Source organism: Sciurus carolinensis, chromosome 4, assembly GCF_902686445.1.
Source record: "Sciurus carolinensis chromosome 4, mSciCar1.2, whole genome shotgun sequence".
Taxonomy (NCBI): Eukaryota; Metazoa; Chordata; class Mammalia; order Rodentia; family Sciuridae; genus Sciurus; species Sciurus carolinensis.
In genome coordinates this window covers 54,221,225-54,248,424 of record NC_062216.1, presented here as the reverse complement: position 1 = coordinate 54,248,424, position 27,200 = coordinate 54,221,225, and the positions used below count along the sequence as shown (strand labels likewise).

Below are 27,200 nucleotides of genomic sequence, written 5' to 3'. Positions count from 1 at the left end.
GAACTCAGTGAGAAACTAAGGAACTTGGCAAGACCCTGTCTCAAAATAAAATTTTAAAAAAGGCTGGGGATGTTGCTCAGTGGTTAAGCACCCCTGGGTTCAATCCCAAGTACCAAAAAATAAAAAAGTAAAAAAATCAATCTGACAGGGAAAGAACATACAATCTTGTTATAACATTTTTATTGATTAGCGAGAGTGAATTTATTAGCCATTTTTAATTCCTTAAGTTCTTGTGTCTTTGTCAATTTTGTACTAAGATATTAATTTTTCAGTATTTTTGAAAGTTCTTTATATGATGAAGCCAACTGATATTTACTGAGCACCTGCCATATTCTAGGAAAATGCTAAATATTTTACATGTATTAGCCCATACAATTCTCCAAATAACCCTACGAAAAGTCTGCACAACTTTGAATTTAATGTATGAGGAAACAGGCACAGAGAGATTAAATAACTTGCCCAAGGTCTCACAGTGAAATGAGTGACAAAATTGGGATATAATATTAAATCCCAAAACCTATGTGTTCACTTAATAGGATATTGTTATACAATTTTTTTACCTCTGTCCACTATTTTCTTTTGTTTCTTTCACTTTGACATTTGTTTATTCTCATATCTTTTATGTTTTGAAGGGGAAATATTTTTTAAACTAAATCTTTTTCTTGCCTTATAGAAAAATTAAACATATATTGAATTCCTCATCACGACACGTTTCCCCTATTATCAACATCTTATATTAGTATAGTACATTTGTTATAAATAATAGATTGATATTGATACATTATTATTAATTAAAGTTCATACTTTATTCAGATCTCCTGAGTCCTCACTTGATATCCCTTCTCTGTTCCAGGATTCATATCTAGAATACATTACAAATTGAGTAGTCATGTTTATTTTTAACATATATAAATCTATTGTATTTTCCTTTGAAGTTGCTTCCTTAGCCTTTATGCTTTTCCCTACCCCAAGATGAGGTTCCTTTTTTCTTCTAGTTGTTTTATGACTTCCTTTTCTTTATAATAAACCATTTACTCTCTCTGAAATTTCTAGACTTACTAGTACAAAATAAGGCTCTGACATTTAAAAAAAAAAAAAAGCTAACCAGTTACTCCAGCTATAATATTAAGTAATCCATTCTCTTTCCCACAGCTTTGTAGTACTATTTTAAAAATCAGTATTACAACTTCTTTTCTTCTGTTTAACTCTTGATGGTTTTTCTCTTTCCCATTCAATAAGCAAATGTTAATTTTTCTTTTCATTCTCATTAATTCAATAAATATTAACTGACAGCCTTTCTCTGTTCAGGCACTGTGAACATTTTGTTATTATGTGGAAATGTACTTGGACAGAGGAAAGTTTTTCTAAATATATAAAATCTTAATATTTGTTTATGATATTGGAGAGAGAACATATGCCAACGTCAGACAGGAGGAGGTGACCTTGAGAATGGAAGGGGGTGTGGTGCTTGGGGAAAAGGGACATTCATAATTGAGAGCTTCTCATAGCATTTATACTGGCCTAATCAATTTTCAGTCCATCCTAAGTTTGCATTTTAAGCAATTTAACTCCCTCGACTGAAGAGTCAGCACCTTCAAATGTCCTCTGATCATCTGCATGTTTTGTCAGGCTAACATTTTTCACAGTCTAGACTCTATTTTTTTGTAGTGTGATGCAAAGTACTCAGCAGATTGACTTAGTGAGTGTCAAATGGCAAACCAGGATTCTCTACTCTTCCTTTATCTTCCAACTCTTTTACCAGTGGAATCGCAGTAACTTATTAATACTTCTCAGAAGTCTTAACAATAGTTAAAGATACTCTGCATGTAGGTTTCTTTTTTCCTTGTAGGTAATACAATTTCTCCTCAGTCAGTCTTGAGGTATATGTACAAATGTTATTAGCAACAATTCCAGGCAGAGATTTTATTTTGCTTGCTTAAATTTGTGAATTGTTTCTGTTTCTGTTGTTATAATAGAATACTGGAGGCTGGGTAATTTATAAGGAAAAAGGGTATTTTCAGCTCACCATTGTCAAGGACGGGAAGTTCAAGATCAAGTAGCTGCACCTGGTGAGCTGGTTTGGTGGGGTCTCTGCAGAGACTGAGGGGCTATAGGACAGCTGGACATCACATGACTAGAGGAGCACACGCAAGAGACAAAGCCAAACTGTCTTCGATAAGAGACCCAATGTGGACATAACTTGTTAATCTGTTCACCCACAAACCCATGAATGGCTCTGCCTTCATGACCTGATCATCTCTTGAGGGTCCCACCTCTTAATACTTCACAGCAGAGATTAAGTTTCAACATGCTTTTTGGTGGAAACGTACAATTCGTAGCAGAAATGTTACATAGAAACTTCAGAGTCACTTGTGATTTCTGAAAGCAGGATAGTTCTGTTTCTGAGAAAGCACATATCTCTGTGTCATGGTGTACGTCCTTGTAGAAGCCTGACCACATGCTATGTCACTGGTCAGGATGAGTGCTCCCAGAAACCTTGTAAAGATGCTTTGCTTGAGAATAGCTCTGAAAACCTCTTTGGACTACAGATCCCTTGATAATATGATGAAATTCTTATAGACTCTTGCATGTGAAAATATACATGTACACAATATATAAAAGTTAGGAGAGTCAGAGACCATAAGTTTATCCATTATCTCATGTAATCTTTTCATGGACCCCATGAAGTTGATATTATTCTTTCCATTTTACAGATGAAGAAACTGAGGCCTGGAAAGGTTGAGAAATGAAGTTCACAGACTTACTAAGAAGGGGAGCTAGGATTCAGGTCTGAAGAACTTAGCTGAAGCAAGAGGAGACAGAATTACTAGGCATTTCCAGAGTGGGTCTGCACTCAGGCAACTCATTAACCAGCAGAGGCTTCTGTTTATCTACTAGAAAATGAATTTTTATGGTACTTTCCCTACTGATAACATAGTTTCAGCAAAGTAAATGTTTGAGAAAATGTTGTCCAACCCATTTTTAGATAAATACATATAGTGTGCTGCATTTACACAGAGCAGACAGGTTTTTGCTGAATTTTTTTTTTTTTCTGTGAGTCTTGCTTTCCTAACAACTGCAAAATGTTATGTTTCTATGGCTACATCAAAATTGTTCTTAAATAGGGGTTTGAGAACACAAAACTCAGGAGGCTTGGGCAAGATATTAAAGTGGGAAGATGATTGGCATTTCCTTTGCCTTTTCAAGCCTGTGTATCCACTGGCCTCAGAAGACCCTGGAGTCCTTCATTAATCAAATTACATTTAAGAGTTCTTGCCTTGCATGCCTGAGGCTCTGAATTCAACCCTTAGCACTGAAAGTAAATTATATTCAGTCTGTTGTACTTCTAATGTGTGAAGTACTTCTAATGTGAAGCCATCTGTGTTAGCTTTCTGTCACTGTAACAAAATACCTGAGATAGTCAATTTACAAAGAGAAAATAAGTGTGTATTTCAGCTCACAGTTTTAGAGGTTCTAGTCCATGATCAGTCCATGGCCTGTTGCTTTGGGCCTGTGGTGAGGGAGCACATCATGGTGGGAGAGTGTGGAGGAGCAAAACCATTCACCTTATCAACCAGGAAGCAGAGAGGAAGAGGTCAGGGTTCCATACTTTCCTTCAAGGGCACACCCGTACCACCTGAGGACCTCCTTACTAGACTCCACCATATAAAGGTTCTGCTACCTCCTGATGGCACCACCCTGTGAACTAAGTCTTTAACACATGGGTCTTTGAGGGTCATTCAAGGTCCAAACTTAGCACCATATCCAGTGGCCCATAATGATGACAAATGGGAACACAAGTCAAATCCTAAATAACATCGGCCACCTTTACAGTAGGTACCTGAAATGGAGGTTGGGAGAGTCCCTTGAGGACATGATATAATTAAGAAATGTGCTTCAGATTTGGGAATTTCAAAGGAGGAAGAGAGACAGAGCGGGTCTGTCTGTGTGTACTCCACCCACGGTGTAGCCTGGGGTGGGCCTCTTTCAACCTGTTTGCTCTTTCCTATTGCTGCTTGCTGAGTAGAAACCTCTGTTCTCCAGTCCTACCACCAGGGGGCACCAGCCTCCAATCCTGGGCATAGGTCTGCCTGGGGTGACAACACTTTATCCAGCTGACCCCTTGGCAGGCTGGGATAAGAAAAACACTTGGATACTAACTTACAGTTCATTTAGGGGAAAAAAGAAAATAAGGAGCAACGAGGATGAAGTTGCATTTTTCGATACTTCTGTTTCCTTCTGGCTAGGATCCTGGGTTTCAGGAATGTGTTATTTATCTTTACTCCTCCAAATCTCATGGTTCAGAGAATATTTTCTGTGGCTTCTGAGAAGCTGGAAATTTTCCTCCTTCTTTGCGTTGTTCAATGCTTGTTCGTTGGTATTTGGCAATTGGATTGCCGTATAAATACCTTGGGTTGAAGGCAGAGGCATTGTGACTTTGTATTTATAGAAATACAAATTGTAAAATTCTCTTAAAATTTTTTTGTCGATTATGTGACCAAACTTCCTGGTTCCCTCTGGTGGCTGCTGTAACTTCTGTCAAACAAATCTGTACAGCATATGAGGTTTTCATTCACAGAGATTGCTGCTTCCCCAGCCAGCAGGATGTCTGTTCTTCACCCAGAAGAATGAGCTTTTCATTTGGGCGTGGGCTGCCACGCTGTAGTCCCAGCTACTTGGGAGGCTGAGACAGGAGGAACCCTTGAGCCCAGGAGTCCAAGGCCAGCCCAGGCAACAAAAACAAAACAAAACAGATGACAAAATAATTAGTTACAGTTTCTAAGGAATATTGTTCAGAGACAAAACTCAAACAATTCCTGGAGTTGGACAGGAATACTTACTTGACTTATTCTTCCATCATCTCTTATTCCTTTCAGTGTCTCCTGGTGTTTTTCATTTGGCCAGTTTTTAGTCTTTTTCTTTTAAGTCACATTTTTTTTTCTTTTTTGTTTTTGTTTTTGTTTCCATTTTTAAAAATTTTATTTTTATTAGTGCACTTAATTATACATATTAGGGTTAATCTTAACATAATTCATGAAATTATATGAATTATGCACTTTTTAAAAGGAGAGTATTCTAAAGAAGAATAATGTATATGTTTAAAATAAACACAAATTTAAAAGAGTCATTGCCAAGTTCAAAGTCATCAAGATTTATTCAACTATTTTTCTTTTTTTTTCATAACATTTGTTTTTATATCCTTGATAATTGCCTGCCTGTTAGATTCAGTGCCTTAATATGAATGGTCAGTGGAGCTGAGGAGGAAGACTTGTGCTGGAACAGAAGTGCTTGAGGAATGTGTGTGTATGTGTAGTTCTGAATGTGTAGAGTGATTGATGTGCATGCGTGTGACTTTGTGGGGGCCGTTCGTGTATATTAGTGAGAAGGAGAGGCTGGTGGGGAGTGGGTGTGTGACTGTGTGTAGTATGTGTGTGTGTGAGGTGTGGTGTGTAAATGTGACTGTGTGAGACTGTGCAGGAATGTGGTGTGCATGGCTTTGTGTGTGGCCTGTGTGTACTATGTATGTATGACCACGTGCCTTATGGGCAAGAGATGTGTGTATGTGTGACTGAGACTGGGAGGGGAATGTGGTGTATGTGTGACTGTGTGTGTGTGTGTGCACGTGCGCACATATGACTGGGTGATGTGTGCATGCATACATTGGACTGGGTGGGGTTGCTTGTTGTGTGTGTGATGTATGCGTGTAACCGTGCATGTGTCCCATACTGCCAGCCCTGCCCTTCCCACAAATCCTTCCTCACAAAGCAGCGACTGCGTCCCAACAGAGATGTCAGAGGACTATGGCTTCCCCTGATGAGCTGAAGAGCCCTATTCAGGATGGCCTTATTGCTGGATTGCGTACCCTACCTGACAGTGTCAAGTCCTTGAGGTTTCCTTACAAATCATCAAGGGTGTTTTGAGGCTGTATTGTTTATCAGCATGGCAGTATCTCCCCAGGAGCAACAGCTTTCCTGCCTTGTGAAGGATCCCGAGGGAGCCAGAACTCTGGTTCACATTTCTCTTGTGCAATTGCAACTCACTGCTGGATTTTCCCTCCCTCCTCTCTTCCTCTCCCCCATTCATTTTCCCCCTCACACATTTGCAACCCTCTATGGAAGCTGAATCACGCTGCTTCCTTTTTTGGTCATAGTCGAGCTTTCTTCTTCTTTCATCACTGGGAGCCTTGAGATATGTGAAGCCAATCAGTTCCTTGCATTGCACTGTCTGCGATATGCCTGTTCTGTATGTCAGCTTCAGAGAGGAAAAGCAGTTCCCTTGGAGTGGCCTGTCCATCCTGAGCTCCACTTGATAATGTTTTCAACTGATTGACTTTAAAGTGTGGATGCTGAAGATAGAATAATTCTGAATACCTTATTTGGGGGGGAAATAAATGTCTTCAAGGGAGCAAAGAAATATTTTAGCACAAAGATCACTTGAATATTTCTGAGAATTAGGGAAATTAATTCTTCCTCTCTCTCTCTCTCTCTCTCTCTCTCTCTCTCTCTCTCTCTCTCTCTCTTTTGTAGTGTCAGGAATCAAACCCAATGGACCAGGCAAGTGCTCTACCATGGAGCTATGCCCCACCCCACTCCCCCAGGTGGGAAATTCTTTAAATCTGGGTCTTGATGTAATTGGCAGGGAAGGGTGAATTCTGGAACTCTCTGAGGCAGCTTTTGACCAAACAGCTGCAGCAGGAGCAGTGGAATGAGGCTGAGGAATGTTGCCACACCACCTCTGTGTATCCCTTCCTGACACCTGTCAATCTGGAAAGTGTCTTACCTGTACTTGAGGTTTTTAACACAGCATCTTAAATAAAGCGATTATTGAGCCAAGTGGTCAGTGACCAGCAAAATGCCCATCTTGTTGGTTAATCGAGCACATTTTGTCCACTGATACAGCCAACATGGACTCAGCCCCATCCCTGGGGTCCCTGCTGGGTGAGCTGTGGTAATCTCAGTAGAAGCCACTTTTCTCTGTGACTCAGGCAGTTTTTGGCCTGTCCCCACTGAAAATGCTGACTTTTCTTTGGAAGCTTGCCAGAGACCCCAGATTTGATCAAAAAATTTTAAGAGGTGTCAGGAGACATAAATTGGCTGGGCTTGGATCTTTTGTCTTTGCTGAGTCAAGTGTCATAGCCTGGGAGGGATAGGGAAGGAATGGTGGTGGGAGATGCTATTTAGTCAAGCCTGAGTCACTTTTCCACTCCAGCATCAGAAGCGGGAGATGGAGCCAGGATGGTCAAACCACAGACCATTGGAGTTCCAAGGAAAATATGGATTGTGGATGGCAGACGGAGGAAAGGATTAGGCAGACAAGAATCAGAAATATCTTTTATAGCCATAATTTGACTTTTAAGGGTGCAGGGCTGGTGATGCTGTGGACTTAACGAGTTTTGTTGAGGAGATTCGGAGTGTCGTGGATGAAAGGAAGTAGTAAATGATGTTCAGTCCATATGTACCACATTAAAGAGGAAATATTGAAATTGCTGTTGATCAAAAAACTTTTTGTCACCAGTTGGATGTTGGAAATCCATTTCCTGTGTAGAAAGTAAGGGTCTACCATGTGGCTAAAAATCACAGTATGAGGCACTGAATGTGCATGGACAGAGGAGACCTGGGAGGAGGACTCATTGTAACACCATGAAAGCCTCCCATTTCACAGCAGTGGGCACAAGAATGTGCATTTCTGGCGCTACCCATGCTGCCAGTTCAGGGACCATACATTTAGTGTTACAAAAAAAAAAAAAAAAAAAAAAGAAAAAAAAGAAAGAAAAAAAAAAAAAAAGGAAGGAAAGGAAGAAGGAAGGAGGTCACTGGTTCAATAAATACATAAAGAACGTTTAGGTTTCATAGATAATCTATGTATCTAATAAAACAAATGACCACTGATAGTAGCATATCATTTCTACCCATTTGACAGAGTTTTAAAAGATTAACTGAATTCAGTATTGATTAAGTTTAGGGGATAAGACTGTCGCATATACTGTAGTTTAAAAAATGTGTATTAGTACAGTCTTTCTAGAGGGCATTTGGTTATGTGTATCAAATATAAAATGTGTTTGTTTTGATACTACAATCCCACTTCTAGGATTTCACCCTAAGAAATCATGTATGTGTGAAAAGATGTGTAGACATGTGATTGTTCATCAGGGTTTCATTTATAATGAGAAACAGTGAACCTGTTAAACATCTCTCCATGGAGAGCAAGTTAGGCACATCACAAAGGTGCAGCTGAGAGAAGGTGGTGGAACACTTGGATTTTGCAAGGAGGTACATTTATTTTTTATTTTTTAAAATTTTTTTAGTTGTAGATGGACACAATACCTTTATTTCATGCACTTATTTTATGCTGAGAATCAAACCCAGTGCTTCACATGTGCTAGGCAGGCACTCTACCACTGAGCCACAACCCCAACCCAGGGAGGGACATTTCAATGAGAGAAGCGTCTTGGCAACACCTCCTGGTTCCTTCTTCCTTCTTTGGGGAGCAGGATATTATGATGAAAACAGAAGGAATAGTGGATAGGTACTCACCTCTTACAGAAGACACAGATGTATATTGAAAAGCTATTTATGTTAAAGTTACTTATCTATTTATCTACCAATCCTCCCATTCATCCATATAACTACATGCTTGTGTACATGTAAGAGAGGGATATGCCAAATTTGGTTTTTCATTCTTTTCACCTAATATTGGGTAGATAGAACAGAACAGATAAGTAGCTTTGTGTTCATGGAACTTACTTCTAGTAGGAAAAGCCATATTATAAGTAGAAAAATATAAATAATTTGATTTCAACTATAAAAATTGCTTTGAAAAAGATAAAAGAAGGGTATATTGCTTACCCAACATTTTAATCATGTCTGTTCATCAAAGGCAAAATGCTGGATTAGTTTTCCTTTCTTTCTTTGAACTTTGCAGTGTTGTCAAAAATTCACGTTTTCAAAGACAGCAGTCCTTAATGTGTGTTAGAGTTCTGTCACTGAGAAACAAACACCTAAGATAAACAACTAGAAGGAGAAGACTTATTTTGACTCGCAGTTTCAGATTGCAGTCCTTGGTTGCTTGATCTTGCTGCTGTGGGCCTGTGGTGAGGCAGCACATCATGACAGAAGTGCACGGAGAGCAACTTGTTTACCTCATGGTATCTGGGAGGTAAAAAGAGAGAGGAAAGGTTCAGGTTCAACATCCCTTTACAGGGCATGGTTCCAATGATCTAATTTACTCCCCTTGGGCCCCAGCACCTCCCAGTAGCACCATAGGGTAGTGACTGATCCTTAAACACATGATTCTTTGGGAATACTTTAGATCCATACTACAGCAAGATAGTCCACTGGTCTTCATGACTCGTGCTTTCCCTACTTGACTAATCTAAGTGCCTCACTTCTCTCTCTAATGAACCGTGCCTTGACCACACTTGCTTAAAAGCAGAAGTTCCTTCTTCCTTTCTTAGCATCTTGGGGCACAGTGTTTTCTGCAGGGAATACTGTTGACCTCAGACTTCTTATATTTCATACATGACAATTTATAAGCTAAATATTTATGTGCCTACAAAATTCACTTATAGGCAAGCTCTTTGAGGGCAGGGATGAGGTCTGTTTTGTTAAACACTGTACTTAGCACAGGCTGTCAAAGTTTGGTCATTTGTAAAATTTTTGTAATGAATAAATGACCATGCATATGTGTTATTTTGCCTTAAATGATAAAGGTTTTTTAAAAATATTTTAAAAACAAAGCACCACATAATTTATATACAAAATAATCCTTTGATTTATAAAATAATTCATGTTGCCTTTTCAAATGAGATAGATTTTGGGGGAAAGTCGTATTGCTTTTACACATACCAAGCATGTACATCCTTTAGGGTTGGGGAGAAAGGCTAGCATACCTTTCCCCCCAAATTTAGGAATCCTAGTCATATAAACTCCAGTGCCTGAGAAACCCTTGGACAATCCTTAATGTCTTGGGGACGCATCTGAAAACAAAGTTATTGAACCCAGTGATCTTTGGTGAAGGTCCTTTCCAGCTAAAAATTTCTATGGTCTTATGTGATCTGGGATGGATGCTTAGGTTAGGACTCAGTGATTGTCAAAGTCTGTTTGTGCTGCTAAGACAGTTCCATGGACTGAGTGGCTTATAAACAGCAGAGATATATTTCTTACACTTTTAGAGTTAGAGAAGTTCAAGATCAAGGTGCCAGCATATCTGGTGTCTGATGAGGACTCACTTCCTGGTTCAGAAAGCCATCTTCCAGTGTTCTCACAGGGTGGAAGGAGGGGAAGGGAGCTCTCTGGGTTTCTTTTAATCCCATGCAGAACCCTCAATACCTAACCGTGTTCACCTTCAAATACCATCACAACGAAGATTAGGTTTCAACATATACATATGAATTTCAAGGGATATAAACATTCAGGCTATAGTAATGATTTGTCATTTGTTCAGAAAATAATTAAAACAACTAGTGCAGATCTGGCTCAATGGTAAGACACATGCTTAGCATATGAGAAAACTTGGGTTCAGTTCCCAGCACCAAAAAGGAAAAAAGAAAGAAAGAAAAGAAAAACAAATACATTCCACTCAGTAGCTGTCTATACCTTAAGCCAAAGGAAATGGAAGAATGCGTCTATTACTGTATCATATATAATGATGTACAGTGAAGACCAGTAAGGATAACCTTGCTGACAGTAGTTTTATAAAACAATACAGCAAAATAACTTGATTAATTATAAGTCCAAAGGAAAACAGTTGCTAAAAAAATATTTTGTTGAGTTTGTGCTGGAAATCATCACTAAAACCAGAAAAAAAGCCAAATATTAATTCACTTATAGAATATGGGTTTGTTATTATACTTAGAATTGGGCAAAACTCATTTAATATTTCTGGACTTATAAAATCATATTATTTCAAGGAAATTTCCCCAAAGAAATTAATATCCATCCTGCCTGGAACACTTGACCTCTCAGTGCAAATGCCAGCCAGGTGCAGTGGTGCATGCCTGTAATCCCAGCTACTCAGGAGGCTGAGGCAGGAGGATCACAAGTTTGAAGTCAGCCTGGGAAACTTAGTAAAATCTTGTTTCGAAATAAAATTTGAAAAGGGGCTGGAGATGTACCTCAGTATGTGAGACCCTGTGTTCAATCCCCAGTGCTGCCAATAAAAAAAAAGGCAAGTACCTAATTTCTAGGATGACAATATTCAGTATTAAAACTCCTGTCATTACAGAAGAAGGAAGAGTGGTCTCCGTCTTCTTTAGGAAAAGTAGGACGTCATCCATGTGGCAGGCTCGAGTCTCATAACTGGGGAATTTTCTGTCTGAGGAGGAAATCACCACAATGGTGTAAGATGGATTTTTGAAGGGACCCTAATATTCCACTTATAATGATGTGAAACTAAATTTAAGGTGGGTTCTTCCTGTACTTTTGTCCAAGGGAACTTAGATATTGAAATGCCCCAAAGAAAGTTGTATTATCAGAGGACAGGCAAGGCCACTACAACGAAAAAGTAGTGCAAAAAAAGTAAACTTGACTTTCTCCCTCACAGAATAGTCCTTAGGTGGCGATTCACGGCTATAGGTTGGTGTGCCCCATAGCATCAGCCTGGCTTGGAGCCCTTCCTCTCACCCATCCTCTCACCCTTCCTCTCCCTGGTGTGGTCCTCTCCCACATAACAGTGACTGGCTCATCAGCAGCCAGGAGGATGCACAGGAGCAGTTTTCTTTCAAAAGATATTGCCCCAAATATGCACTGACCATGTGCACTCACATCACATGAGTATGAACTGAGTCATAAGGCTGCACCTCGTTGCTGGAGAAATGTGTTCTCTGACTGGATGGCTGCGTGCCCAGCGAAAACTCAGGGAGTTATTTTACTATAAAAAATAAGGAATTAACAGATATGGAGGGGTGGGGCAGTTGGACTCTACAGGAGGGGTCTTGTGGAAATTCAAAAGGTAAATGTGCATAAGGCACACAATGCTAAAGAAGCATTACAGTTTTTCTTTTTTATCATAATTAAAAGTGTGTGTGTGTGTGTGTGTGTGTGTGTTTACAACTGGTGCAGAAGGAATAGAGACATGAGTTATGTTTTGCAATCTGTAAAAGAAATCTTTTGACAGTTTTATTGCGTTTCCAACAGTTACCATTTTGCATTTCCTCTGAGAAGATAACAGAGGTCCATGTGACCCCCTCTTTCAATAAATCAATATTTTTACTTACCGAGTTGAAGCCAGCTCAACTGAGCCACAAGGATCTCTTTTGCCCTCAGGACAGAACTGAATTTGCTGTGAAGCTAAAGCAACTTGAACTTCAGTCTCCTCACTTGTGTGAACCCTTCCTAAGTCTCTAGTGGAGACTGTGTTCGTGGGATCCTTTTGCATTTTTTCTTAAAGAGAGTTCCCCATATTAAGCTTCTTGCTTCACAAAATTGGGTCTTGGCAACTTGTTCCAGGCCTTCTTTCCCCACAGAGCCCCAATGTAGTGCCTGCTTTTACTCCCATGGAAGGAGACCCTAGTAGTTCAGTTTACCTCAGCAATATAATTTCTCAGATGAAGCTACACCCAAAGGGAAATATAATACAAGAGAGAGCACCACAGTGACAGAGATGTTAAAACTGATTATTTTGCATCTCCCAAATAAATCATATCTTTTATGTTCTAGCCCAATTTTATCTTTGAGGGTTTTTGTTTGTACTATGAGTTGTCCCTGGAAAAAATCCCCTTTTCTATGGCACTTCAGCTTAATGGGCGAATGTCTCCTTGGAACAAGGGTTTCTGGCCCACCTCAGTTACCAGTCACTTAGATGATACCCATGGCAGCCTCTGGCCACTGGCTCCCATGGGGCACCTAGGGAAGAGCACATCACACCCTGGAGTGGTGAATGTTGTTAATGCCCACTTCCCTCCTTTTCCATCCTCTGCGGGTTTGTTTTTTTGTGTGTGTGATACTGGGGAGTGAGCCTAGGGCCTTGTGCATGGGAGGCAAGCCCTCTACCACAGAGCTACATCCACAGTCCTCAAAGCTTCCTTCTAATGTTAACTTCTAGCAGGTCTGGGTTCTCCATATAAGGGCCCCTTTGGTGATAACTTCTTTGTAACTGAAGATTCTTCAGTTAGAATCACTTTCAAATTTGAAAATTAATCTCCAGTCAGCCTTCATAAAACATTGTTCCTGGAATGGAATTTGACTGCATATGGGGAAGAGGAGGAGAGATTGATGCAAACATGTGCAAACACACACTTTTGTATTTAATTTCAGAGCTCAGGATCTCCTGAAACCCTTCACTGCTAAATCCAGATCAACAGTCCCTGCTCTGGAAGTTGAAAATGTAGCCAACTACAACTTAACCTGATTTTGTTGTTGTTGTTGTTGTTGTCTGTCTGATAACAGTGAGCAGTTGTGATTTTCACTTCTCTTTTGGGATTTGAATGTTTGAATGATCTTACTGGTTTTCACGAATCTCTAAGGTAATAACAATACTAACCTTTGTTTTTCCTCAGCCTGTTGTTTGCCTTTTAATTCAAGACACATGCTTAAAAGCTTTACTTTTTTTTTTTTTTTTTTTGTAGCCAAGTCTACAATCTTTGTTTTGTGTGTGGTTTCATTAATTACTTCTGAGTTGGACCGTCATCCTTCTTTCAGAGCTTTGACAGATTCTGTTGCTTCTAGATTGTTTTCTTCCTGTGGTTTGATTTTTATTATTTAGCCATCTAATCCATCTGGGATTTATTTTGGTATATGCTCTGAGGTGAAGGTTCAACTTGATCTTGTTTCCCATTGCCAACCAGTTATTCCACAACTACTTATGAAATAATCTTCCTTTCCTGTCGATCATACAATAAATGCTTATATCTTTTAGGGTACTTTTTAGAGCGTCCCATTCTGTTTTCACTGAACAAGAATCTACCTATTTCACTATTCCTTCATTAATTCTTAATGGTTGTGTGTGTTTTAAAGAATCTAAATTATGTTTGCCAGTTTATTTTTCCAGATAAACTTTTGAAAAATTTTGATAATTTCTAAGAAAAAATCTCCTAAGACTTTTGACGGAAATCAAATTAACCCTACAAGTTAATAGGGTAATGTTGCCATATTTACAATTTTTTTTTATCAACTTAGAACAATCTTATGTCTTTCTGTTAATTCAGCCAGACTTTTAGTTTATATTTATTAGTGAGGAAAATGAGTGATGCATTAATATTTTGACTTAAATTTTTTTTTCAGGATCGAAACATGGTACTTAAACATTAAAGAGATAAAAGCTGAAATTTACAGGAGGTTGCATATCATATTGTAGAATTTACTTAGTTTCTCATTTTTTTTAAATCTCTTAGAAATGCAGGAAGATTATTGTTTGCAAACACATGAGTTACTGTAATCAAATACCTCCAAATCCCCAGAGTAAGGATTAAGGTGCTGTGGCTGTTCCAATTATTTTGAAAGCTTTTTGTGGTTTTATTCTTTCTTCTGGGTAGACCCTTCTTCCCACATCCAGGAGGGTGTATCTCTGCTGCCCTTTAGATCTACTCTTCCAATCTGCTGCCTTTTAACATCTTAGTGATGTCTCAAAACTCTAAAAATGGGGACATTTGGTCTCCTGAAGGAACACAAATACATTTACAAGGATAGTGAGTACATTTTTTTTTTTTTTTTTTTTTTTTTAATTTTGAGACAGGGTCTTACTGAGCTGCTTAGGGTCTTACCAAATTGCTGAGGCTGGCCTTGATTTTACAATCCTTCTACCTCAGCCTCCCAAGCTGCTGAGTTTATAGGAATGTGTCACCACTCCCAGTTTGAATAGAATATTTGGTATCAGGATGATCTCAGAAAATCTCCAGAGCATATAACTTATATTCTCCTAATTTTTGAGGATGCATTGTTTGGGGTATTCATTGAAATTTGGGATGGGGTGAAGAACAAGTAATAAAATGACTCAGAAAAAAGAATATTAAACTGGGTATGGTGGCACACACCTGTAATCCCAGTGACTTGGGAGGCTGAGACAGGAGGATTGCAAGTTTTGAGGCCAGCCTTATGAATTTAGCAAGAACCTGTCTCAAAATAAAAAAGACTGGGGATGTGGCTCAGTGATGAAGTGCCCTGGTTTCAGTCCCCAGGAACTAACACACACACACACACACACACACACACACACACACAGAGGAATATTATTCTATTTCAATTTCCCAAGTTACTTTAGCCTTTTAAACTCAAGCCTTTAGAGTTCATTCTCCACTCCCAAGCAGGTCAGTGAAGTAAAGCAAACATCTCACATTTGGAGTAATGTTCTTTATTAGAAATGTTCCTTATTAAATTCATAGACAACTTAAAGGTTTCACATGATTTTCTTGTCTGAGGTCTAGGTATAAAACCCTGGGATTTAGGGGCTTTATATCTAATGTGTTCAAGAGGAATATGAGTTAAACAGAAGGAAATAAAAGGTGCTGAATCAGTAAGAATAATTTTAAGATATTCCTGTTTAACAGGCTTCGTAAATACAATGATGGTGTTTAACAGGAAACACCAAATACTACTGGAACAGAAGATATTTCTAAATTTAAGTTTACTGCTTTAAGTAGATTTTTATTTTGGTGTTTTGGTTTTTGTTTTCAACTTTGGATTGGTGGTGGTTGGTGGGAAGAATTAGGGATAATGTTGGGCTTATTTTCCTCACTTGGAATAAACAGACTGATCTAACTCTGTTTATGTCTTTTGCATTCAATAACTGCTTCTTTCATACCCTTCAATCCCAGAGAACTAAAGTGAACTTTCTTATGAAGGCACTATATATATCTTTGTGGTATGAGATAGGGATGAGCAAGAATGTCATAGATCTGGCTCTTCAAAGATAATAGTTTAGTGTATACATCATAAAATATATGAACTTCCCTCTCTCCCCAGTTTTTCTGAAAGCTGATACAGTATCTCTACTATGTGACCATGATTGATTTCAGGGGAATTCAAACTTTACTTTTGTGATACAGGATAAAACAGATCAGAGGGTGAATGTGACTAGAGTTCACCAGTGCAAAGCGAGGACAAGGGTCTTTAAGCAATCCCCAGGTGGTATGATCAGCCCAGACTTTACTGGATGCAATCTGGGTTCTTGTTAATCTTTCTTGAGCTCTGAAAGAGTGTGAACTACGGACACAAATATGATTTTTTTCTTTTGAAAAATTAGAAAGGAGCTTCTCTTTATGATTGATGTGTACACACACATATATATGTATACACGTATGTACACACACACACACACACACACAGATATTTTGCAGTGCTGGGGACCAAACATAGGGCCTTCCACATGTTAGAAAGTAACTACCACTGAGCTATACCCCCAGACCTCTCTTTTACATATATATATATTATATTATATATAATTTTGTTATAAAATTATATATAATATATATATGTATATATAAAATCTTAAGTATAAATACATAGTACAACTTCCCAATTTCGGTGTGTTTGGGTAGCGCAGGGTAAATTGTAATTCCATAGGAAATTATAGCCTATGAGTAGAAGATAACTAGGAGAACATCTGACCTTGCAAGGTTAAGACTGTAACCATAACATATCTGAATGTTGGCAGATGTTGTTGGCAATGCTGCCTTGTGCAGACATTAGCGTGCTCTTGTCTAGTCAGACTGCGGTAGGGCAGAAAAGCAGGTAGGGTGGCCACAGGCCTCCTGTTGACAAGAGCAGTTCTTCACAACAGTGAGGTATTCCTAGTTGTGACATGGCAGCCTGTTCCAGGGAAAGGAAAATCAACTGAGAAGAATAAACAGATGGAATCTTGAGCTACAGAGCAGCTGGGAAGGTCGTCCGCTTTCTTCCGATTTACAGGGCAAAGAATGTGAAACTAAGAGACTAGGGTTTTGTCAAAATGAACCCCACTATTATGAATAACTATCACTAAAAGAATTTTAAAAAAAGAGAGACTAGGATTATAGATTCCATTTTGGCACTGATCTGCTGTGTGACTTCAGGCAGGTTAACCTACCTTTTCTCTTCAGTTCTCTTATCACCAAATGAGAATGATAAAACCTGTCCTGCCTACCTGAGAGAATGATTAAAAAGAATCAGATGAAATCACATGAAACTGTTAAAAGTGTTTGTTGATACAATGTACTATTTCTTACATCTTCAAGACCTTCTGTATTTGAAATATTCCAGAGGGAAAAATGCTAAAGGCTGAGAATGTTGAGCTTGTTGAGTGGGGAGAGAGTGCTCAGTGGTCAGATTGTTGGAGTACCCACAGTCCAGGAATAATTCTGCACTGTGTCTTAGAAAACTCACCCAGTGGAGAGTGGGAGATGATCTGTTGAGGTTGCACTGAAGCCCCTGAACATTTTTGCCAGTTGCTGTTTTAATTTTGTATGGACCTGTACTTTTCCTAAGTGTTTCAGAGCATCCCAGCAATTGTGCTTTATGTCATCAATCTGACATTTAATTTTGGTTGAATTAGTTGTTTATTTTGCTCATCGAATTCTTAGGTAGTTAGATAATTTAGATGTGTTGCATGGGTTTTTCTGTGCTCCTGACCTTTTTGTCTTCTTAATGGCTGCTTTATCTCTGTGATTCTCTGGTGTCATCTTGGCGCTTCCCTCCTTACAGGCCTCCTCCATATCCTCAGCATCATCTCATACACAAATGTATTCTCTTTCCACTGGAGGTCTGAAACATTTTTTTTTTTTTAATAGAGGCGGTTTTGTTCCTTCCATTAATAGTGTTCCTCTTACGCTTGGATTGCTCACAACTCTGATATTATTGAACAAGTGGAGTGAAAGAGAAAACTAGTTCTCATTCTGCTTGTCATTGTGAGAGAAGCTGTTTCTCTTAGCTAGGCAGTTTGGGGCAGGGAAAATAGTAGTTTGCATATCTCCCAGTCTTGACTCCTTCAATCCCTGTCCCAAGTTGTTGCCAGAATGATCTATAATCTAAGTGGAAATGTTACTTCATTGTCTCAAAAGACTCCCCTTTGCTTGTCCAGGCTCCATGAGCCAGGAAGATATACACATAGCTTTGCTTTGCCCTGTAGCTCCACAAAATTTAAAACATTTTAAATTAGGAAGAACATTTATAATATTGAAAGATTTCTTATAAAATTCAGGATTTCACTTTTGCATGGAAGATTGCTAGATGGTAGTACTGGGCTGTAAGAACTGGGTAGGGTTGTTCTGTTTTGATTGACTGGTACTGGGGATTGAACTCAGGGATGATTTAGCACTGAGCTACATCCTTAGTCCTTTTTGAGATAAGTTCTTGCTAACTTGCTGAGGCTGACCTTAAACTTGGGATCCTCCTGCCTCAGCCTCCCTAGTCACTGGGATTACAGGTCCAGCTGGGTAGGGCTATTCTTGAGCTACCACTACCACCTGGACCTTTTCATCCTCTTCCACAAACTAAGCAGGCACTGCTGTTTGCTCCCTCTTCTCCAGAAGCAAGTTCTAACACCTTAACAGGTCTAGGGGATCCTTCAGAGGAAGCCCTGCCCTGCCTTTGTCCCTTACCTCCTGCTCCATTCCCCACAGGCATTCTCCCAGTAGCTAAGTAGTGGCTTGCCTTGTCAAAGAAAATTTTGTCATGGTACTTATTCAATAAGGAAGACTTCATTTAAAAAGGGACTACTGCCTCAGCGTTTTTCAGTAGCAGAGAGAGAGAGAGAGAGGTGGGGCTCAAACCCAAATATAATGACAAGTGGGAATTTATGTCTAGGGATTTGTGGGGGAGGAGGAGAGTCGGTGGAAGGAAAACTACTTCCTACTAAAAGGAAGCTTCATGGGTAAAGGAGGTTTCTGGTTAAACTGACCTGACAGGATTCTTGCTGAAGGCAGGCCAGGGTAAGAGAATGAGGGTGGGGATTCTCACGGAAGTGACCCAGCAGGATTCTTCACAAAACTAGACTCAAGAGGGACAAAAACACTGAAGCTCAAAGTTGAGACATGGAGTGTTTATTTAACACCTAGAGTTAGGTCAAGGAGCGTCTTTGTCAGCAGTTTGGGTTTGCTTATTCATATGGTTTATTACATTTCACCAAAGAGACCAATTTTGCAAACCCTCTGGAGCACTGATTAACTACAAGGAGTGTACCTGGCCTGGCCCCCATTTGAAAAATTTTCAAGGAAATTACATTTCATTTATTTGTTTGTTTATTTTTGGTGCTCAGAATTGAATATCAAGCATACACCAAACTACACTCTTGTCTCCAGGGAGTTATATCTTAGATTTTCATGGTGTATTGATCAAGAGCTTCTGAGAAGGGTGAGAAGCAGAAGGAAGAGGACAGATGGGGCCTTTCTGTGCTTAAGGTCATTTCCAAAACAAATACATTTCATTTGGTTACTTGCTTATGTATGTGCAGACATTCTGCTCAGCAAAGCTGAGTTGCAGCAGTAAAATTAGGTTTACCTGGGTCAGGATAGCGATTGTCAAACATTACCCATTCTTTTCCAGAATTACAGGAAAATTGGTATATCAGTTTGCCTCATTATTATACTTCTGGACAATAAAATTCATTCAGGCTATGGAGTAAGTTACTTTCTTGATGTTCACACTAAGTCCAAGAACTTGCAGAGAGGACTGATTTTCAGAAACCTGGGCATTTGATTTGGTAGTTTCCAAAGTTGCTACACAGGTCAGGTTTTATCTTAATGGGGCTATCATTGAACCTGGGTTCTGTTCTTTGTTGGGCAAAATTTGATTTCCCTAGGAAGGGCCCGGCTTTAGGAAGTGATGTCATCTTAACTAAATACACAATGACTAACTGTAACCTAGAATATTAATTTATTGAACACCTATTGAGTGAATGGCCTTGACCTAATCTCTGAGAAACAAAAATGCATCATAAATATGACATAGTCCCTGACCTTTAGAATCTTGTCCAGAAGAGCAATAGATATGTAAATAGGTATGTTGTATATATTGTGCTAAATGTAACATGACCTTACAGTCTATGACAGTCTTGATTCATGCCTGGAGTTCTGGCATCAATATTAAGGCTTCCTTTCACTTTGAAAGGTATCTAAGGAGCTGAGTGTGATGGTGCACTTCAGTAATCTCAGCTACTCAGGAGGCTGAGGCAGATCCAGGTTCAAAGCCAGACTGGGCAATTTAGGGAAACCCTTTCTCAAAGTAAAGGCTGAGGAGATATAGTTTCAGTGGTAAAACACTTGATTAGCATGCATGAGGCCTTGGGTTCAATCCCCAGTTCTACAAAACAAAAACAAGTTTTTGTAGGTTAGGGCCACAGTAATGGTTTCTATGAATGTTCAGAGGATAGAAAGTAGGAAGAAACCAGCCTGCTATCCCAAAGTAGACTCTTGAGCTGGGTGATGAAGGAAATTTGAATAGCTAAGGCCTGGGAGGTTGGGGTGGGAGTGGGAGGAGAGGTGCAATCTATAAATGTGCAAATCTCTGAGGCAAAGGGAAATTGTTCCAGAAGGGACAATTAGTTCAGGCTAGGCATTGTTTCCAAAATTGACCCTGTGACAACACTCCCTCAAGGACATTTAGTAAACAGTTCTCCAGATCCTGCAGGGAACTCAGATTTGTTTTTTTTTAAGAAGCTCTCCCAGGTGATTCTTGGTCATATTGAAGGGTCAGAACCAATCCTCTGTTGATTGTGGATAGGAAAATGGACAGGAACAGGGGAAGCAGGAACAGCAAGATTAGAGCAGGATCACAGATCAGCCAGACCAGTGCTGAGTCAATGAGAAAAGCCCTCAGAGGAAAGAGCCATTGGAAACAGGCAATCTATAAAAAATGGGAGGTGCAGGAACTATGTAACAACAGAGCACAGAAGGGAACAGATTCTAGAACTACTCAGGAACAGGAACCTAAAGTTTGCCAGACACAGATTTACACTGATGAATATTTCCAGGGAATAAGAACACTTGTGTCAAATCCAGGAACCTAAGGGACATGTAATCTGAAGGTTTATTTTTTGAGCATAAACCCAGAGATATAAGCAGTTGAGTATATTTCATGTAGACCTTAAAAAAATGTACTTAACTTTTTTGTAGTCCCTAGAACATTCATGGTAGTTTTTATCTCTGAAGAAAAGACACTGGAATGAATTCTGAAGCATCCGCATTCCCCAGCCCTTCCTTTTTCCAGGACATTCCCCTACCCCACTACTCCTGTACTTCCATTAAGGTAGGGCTACCTGCCAAGCCTTATCTTGTATTTTTGCTTTGTTTTGTTATTGAATGTGTAAGACAGTCATGACTCATCAGCAATATATGTGCCAATCCCGTTAGCAGAGGAGATGGCCAGTCCTTTTGCAAGTTTCACTGTGACCTTGTCCTCAAATTTTGAGCTGCTTTCTCTGTGGGAAACTGTAGGCACATCACGGATTCACTGCAGTTCTGGAAAAAAAAAAAAGCCAAAAAAAAAAAAAAAAAAAAACACCTTATCCAGGCAAGGAACTCGTTAAGCCTGATGTTTGAAGCTTCTGATTTGGAAGTGTGTGCACTGATGATTTTGAAGAGTAATTCTGAAATGAAATCCCTCCATGGAAAATGAAGAAAATCTGCCATTTCCCTTTGCCTTCAAACATAAAGATATTTTATATCGAAATCTGCTGTCACCATGCCTCTTGGCTTACTACTGACGCAGCAAACAGTGACAGAAATCAAAGACTTGGAAGTTATGAAAAGCGAGCCTCAAAAAAGAGAATGGGAGACTGATGAGGCTGTATGTCACAGGGTAATTTTGCATCCTTAAGCCCAGACCTGGCCACTTCAGAGCGTTCATAGTGCGGTTTGGGGAGGGGCAAAGCATCTTAAATTCTTGTCCTTGGCTACTCTGGTGGCGTTGCTGAGGGATTTCCAAATCCTAGAAGTGACAGGGATGAAGATGAACAGGCTGAAGTCTTCCACGCTGTCAGTATCAGGGAGGGAAAAACACCAGTCTACAGTAGCCTTGAACTAGTTTTTTTTTTTTAATACGGGGTTAACTTGTGTGCGGTCCAATGTCATTCACGCCATGAAATTCCAGTAGCAAAATGAAAACATAAGGGAAGAAGGAAAAGTGCATCGCAAACGGACTTAGAAAATGGACTTTCTCTGCGGTGACACAGAAGAGTCGCCCGGGGCGCCGGGGTCCTAGCCCGGTGGCCTGTGGCGCGGCTGGGAAGCCCCCCACCCGCAGTTCAGGCGCAACCAGCGTGGCGCCGCGGCGGGGGGATCCGGTGCGCGCGCCGCAGACTTCAAAGGCCTGGCGCCGCCGCCGCCGCCCCTGCCTGCGCGGCGCTAGTAGTATGGTCCGAGGGGGCGGCTCCTGGGGCGCGGCTCCCGCGGCAGCTGATGCGCGCCCCGCCGGCTCGGAGGCGGGAGTCGGAGACCCCGAGACCCCGAGCGGCTAAGCGCTGCGGGCCGGGCCCCTGAAGAGGCCCAGAGAGAGGCATCTTCCCGGCGAGAGGAGCCCAGCGCGGGGGTCTCCACGGCCACAGCGCGTGGGAAGGAGGACGAGAAGGAGCGGCGCTGCCTGCCGGCTGAGAGGAAGCGCTCCACCCGGGCCCCCGACGGCGCTCGTTGAACCACATCCGCGCCTCCGCTGGCAACGCTTACAGGCGTCTGTCACCGGTTCCCTCCATTTTGAAAAGGAAAAAAGGCTCTCCCCCTTCCCCTACCCCTAGGAACTGGAGCCCGAGGATCCGTGCTCATGGCCTTCAGCCCTTGGCAGATCCTGTCCCCCGTGCAGTGGGCGAAATGGACGTGGTCTGCGGTGCGCGGCGGGGCCGCCGGAGAGGACGAGGCCGGAGGGCCCGAGGGAGACCCCGAGGAGGAGGACTCGCAAGCCGAGACCAAATCCTTGAGTTTCAGGCAAGTACACAGCATCCCTGCCGAGATGCAAACGTGCTGCCATCCATCCATCCATCTGCGGCTCGTTCTGTGTGCGTGTGTGTGGTCGCCACCCGCGTAACCATGTTCGTGGCAATGCTACGTCCCTGCCTTAACCAGGTCTCCGTGCACTGGAAAGTTCGGGGTGTTCTGTCTTCCTGTGTGTTTTCTTTCCCCGGTTTCTCTTTGAGCTTCCTGAACCCAACGCAGAATCTGCAGTTTCTCCGCATCCCCGTTTGCCTCGGTCACTTTCTCTAAGCTTCAATCCCTCCGCCCCCACCCCTACACACAGACACACAAACACACGCAGGGTTAGTGTCATTGAACACACCAAGTAGCACTTAGAACCCTCCCTGTGGGGCAGAAGTCACTCCTCGTCGTTCCTGGGGCCTAACTGTGTCCCCAAAACGCAGCCATGGTAAAGAAGGTCGCATGATGACAGGCCGCTGGCAGCTGGTGAGAAATGGTGGTCTCTGCTGTCACCCGTGTGATTGCGGAAGGCAGGTGACAGCATTCTTAATCTTGAGTCGAGTGAGTTCCAGACAGGTAGAGGCCTACCAAGGAAAAATGCATGGGAAGAATTAGCATAATTTTGGGGTGGAAACAATGTTTTTTTAGGTCTCTGTAAGAGGCATCTTGTGAGAAAAGGAGTCCGTTGGAAAGCATTTTTCTTTTCCCATGTGAGAGGGAAAGATGACTTCAAAAATGCTGAGGGAGAAAAGCTCTAGAGGATGGAGATTTCAGGGAGGCAGGATGCCAGTCTGAGAAACCCAAGAGGGCACTGCTTAAAAAACTCACAGCAGCCTCCTGCAGGCCAGTCAATGGTAGAGGATCAATTGGTGGTAAAGTTAGGAAGAAAAAAAAAAATGAACTTTAACCTTTGTGGATATGTAAATTGTAAAGGGTGTGAAATACCGTTGAAAGTGGTAATTCCTCATTTTTCCCCCTTGGCAGCTCGGATTCTGAAGGTAATTTTGAGACCCCTGAAGCTGAAACTCCAATCAGATCACCCCTCAAGGAATCCTGTGATTCATCATTAGGATTGACTGGATCTGGGGCCAAAACCCAAGGTAAAGAAAAACTTTGATTTTCTGCGGCTTTCATTTTAAAGTTTTAAAAAGTATGCAGAATAAAAGGGGGAAAATGTTAATTTACGAACACTTGAAAGAATTTGGATTTTCTCCTTGCTTAAAAAAAGCTGCTTTAAAACTGGTGTAGTTGGAAGACTCTTTATTTTTGTTTTGTAAACAAAATGATTTTGATCATTTGGTGATCAGAGACTTCCTTTTTTTCCCTGTCTAGAGTTTATGCATTTATAGTATGAGATTACCATTATCAAACATGTCTGCTCAGCCCTTTTTCACAGCCCCTAAAAAAATTTAAAAAGTGTGTAGTAAGGCATTGGTGGGGTTATGTTTTTATTTGGCTTCACAAATTCCTCAGACTAAATTGTTTTCTACTAGGGTGTGAACCAAAATTAGAGACTGAAATTATAGGTAAGAGTTGATTTTTTTTTGATAGGGAGAAATCTTAAAAGACTGTTTCAAAATTACTTATCTCTCCCTATTCTACCTAAGAAAACCTAGTACATAGATTTTCTCTTAGCCCTTCAGAACCCAACCTTGAACCTGTCCTTCATTGATAAAAGCTTCTGCTGTCCTACTTAATTAATAGAAACCTTTTTTTGTCACACATACAGTTTTGAGTAAAGTTTCACCTATGCTAATAGAATTTACTTGTTCCTTTAGTAAATAGAATGTGTTGTGATTCAGCAGTGAAATCCTGCTCTCACTGAGCTAACATTTTGGAGGGAAATGACTCTTTTAAGAGTTAAACAAACAAACAAAAAAATGTGTGTATATATATATATATATATATATATATATATATTTAAGCAAAATCTATAGTCAGCTTGAGTTAAATTCTATGGAACAGAATAAAACAGGAGACAGAGAAACAGGGAATAGGGGGTGAGAATAGTGAATGCTGAAGAATAATTAGGGGAAGCATGCTTGATATCATGACTGGAACTGAGATCTAGAAGAGAATTTAGGGAGCAAGACTTATAGATTCCTGGGAAAAGAGCCCTTTCAGCAGAAGGAATGGCATCTATAAAGGTCTGAGACAATACCAACCTGCAATGGGCTGTGTGAGGCCCTTGGGTGGGAAGGTTTGAAGCATGTTTGAGGACCAGCACAGAGGCCTGTATGACTGAAGTAGGGTAACTAGGCAGGCAACAGTAGGAGCTGAAGTAAGGGAGGTAAGAGGAAATGCAGAGCATACTGTAGTGATGATTTGGTTTTCTGCGTGAGATGGAAAGCCACCAGAGGGTATATTAACTTCTTAGGACTGCTATAAAAAAGTGCCACAGTGGCTTAACTCAACAGGAATTTATTTCATCAGAGTTTTGGAGAACTGAAATCAAAACTAGAAGTCTGAAACCAAGGTGTTGGCAGAGCCATGCTCCCTCAGAAGGTGCTAGGAAGAGTCCTTCCTTGCCTTTTTTATCTTCTGGTGGTTATTGATAGTCCTTGGTATACTTTGGCATGTGGCAACCTGCACTCTGCCTTATTACATGGAAGCATTCCCCATGTGTTTGTGTTTGTACATGGCCTTCCTATAAGGACACCAGTTGTTGAATTTCAGGCCTACCATAACACAGTATGACCTCATCTTAATTATATCTCTAAAGTTGTTCTTTCCAAATAAGGGCACATTCACAGGTACCAAGAGCTAGGACTTTAACATTTCTTTTTGAGTGACACAATTCAACCCACAACAGGGGGCTTTTAACAGAGTATTATGACTTCCTTCTTAAAAGGCTCTGTGACTGCTATATGGAGAAGGATATAGGATATAGGACATATGTCCTTTGTATATGCTTTCTCTATCCCAGTGTGTGACACTGTTACCTCAGAGTGGCAGATAGAACCAACTTTCAGTTACCTAATTGTTGAGCTGATCATGACTTCCTTGGCTCCACAGTTAATATATCTTATTACTTGGTAACTTCTTTCATTGGTTGCCCAGGGAAGTCAAGGTGCTCCGGTTATAGAGTTTCTAGTGGAGTTCGAAATATTGGTAAAATGACATGAACTTTTTGTTATTTGTTTTTGCTTGAAATTAAGAGCTCCATGCTGTGCTTCTTTACAGTACCTTCCACCTGCCCTGGGCTGCGTTTTGCTGTTAGTCTAGGCAGGACTTCTTGAGAACAGACAGATTTATATATGGAGAACTTTTGTGTGGCACAAAGCTACATAGCACTTTCAGTGATGAAGATACCACTCGTTCCTCATAGCGTCCCTTTTTTCCTCTCAAGAGAGATTTAAAAGCTTGAAAGAACTGTTTTGTGGTCTTCTCATCAAATTTAAATAAAGCTCATAAGGCACATGTTAAGTAACTGAAAGCTTCTTTGAATTGCCCTCAGCCTGGACTGGCCCTTCTTCATCATTTTGTCAGCTGCTAGACTGATTCACACTGCCAGATTCTTTGCCAGTTGAATGAAAGCCTAGATGACCTAGGCCCCCAAAGCCACAGAGACTTAATTGTTTGGTCCTTCCTATTCCAATGACTCTCATACTCTTTCTTTCTGCTTGAAAGGAAAACTTTTTAAAACATTTTCTTTGTAGAGAGTTGTAGATTAGGAGAGTACCGTGGGATAGTTCATAACTAAAAACTAATCGTAGGAGGTAGAGGATGGTGGTATGTAGTCTAGGAAACAACCCTACATATTATGAAATTTCTCAATTTGAGGTCTTTAAACAGTAGGATGATTGCTCTTGAGCCTGGTAGTGTCCTGTTAGGACTTTCTTGTACATAACATCTGGAGTAGTGCAGAGTTCTGTAAATTGTCTTGTCACACATACACAATAAATGTGAAACTATAGGTCTGACCAGGGAAGATTTCAGTGAACAAAAATTCCTTAAGGAGTTATTTCATGTTGAAGTTCAATTTCTGTGTCTGGGTAGTTCCCTTTTCCCCAAAATTATTGATTGTTTTGTATCTGATAAAACCAGTCTTTCATTAGTTCTAGGACATGGTTGGGCAGCAGATATAGATTATATAAGACTGTATCTTAGGGTGGATTGATTTATGAGTTGTTAATCAGGAGTATGCATAAACATTTGTATTGATCCTAGCTTCCTGGTATATATTGGCTTTCACATATGTGGCACATGTCCCGTATTTTATACCTGTGGTTTCTGTGCTGACTTCCATAATTCTTTGAATGCAGGCAACATATGACATTTCTTTTTATTGGAACTATTTTAGGAACTTACAGTATCTATACTCTATAATGATTCTTCCTATGACAGAATTGTCAGAAATTAAATAGTGGATAATGTTGTGGATTTTTTT

General features: G+C 40.4%; 1 protein-coding gene across 12 annotated transcripts in view; it reads left to right on the top strand.

The window, feature by feature from the left end:
- Tacc1 (transforming acidic coiled-coil containing protein 1) overlaps nucleotides 1-27,200 on the top strand; it is a 111,092-nt gene that overhangs the window by 33,309 nt on the left and 50,583 nt on the right. For 4 of the 12 annotated variants that reach the window (XM_047548232.1, XM_047548226.1, XM_047548230.1 and 1 more), the window contains exon 2: nucleotides 23,795-23,910. The exons of 1 other annotated variant lie outside the window; for it this stretch is intronic. Coding sequence is in view for 10 of the 11 variants with exons in the window: in XM_047548226.1 (XP_047404182.1) it covers nucleotides 23,795-23,910 (116 nt within the window). In the remaining variant the exon portion in view is untranslated. Of the gene's footprint in view, nucleotides 1-22,004; nucleotides 22,823-23,794; nucleotides 23,911-27,200 lie in introns of those variants that run through there. 7 more of the 12 variants (XM_047548224.1, XM_047548227.1, XM_047548223.1 and 4 more) reach the window with 7 other exon arrangements.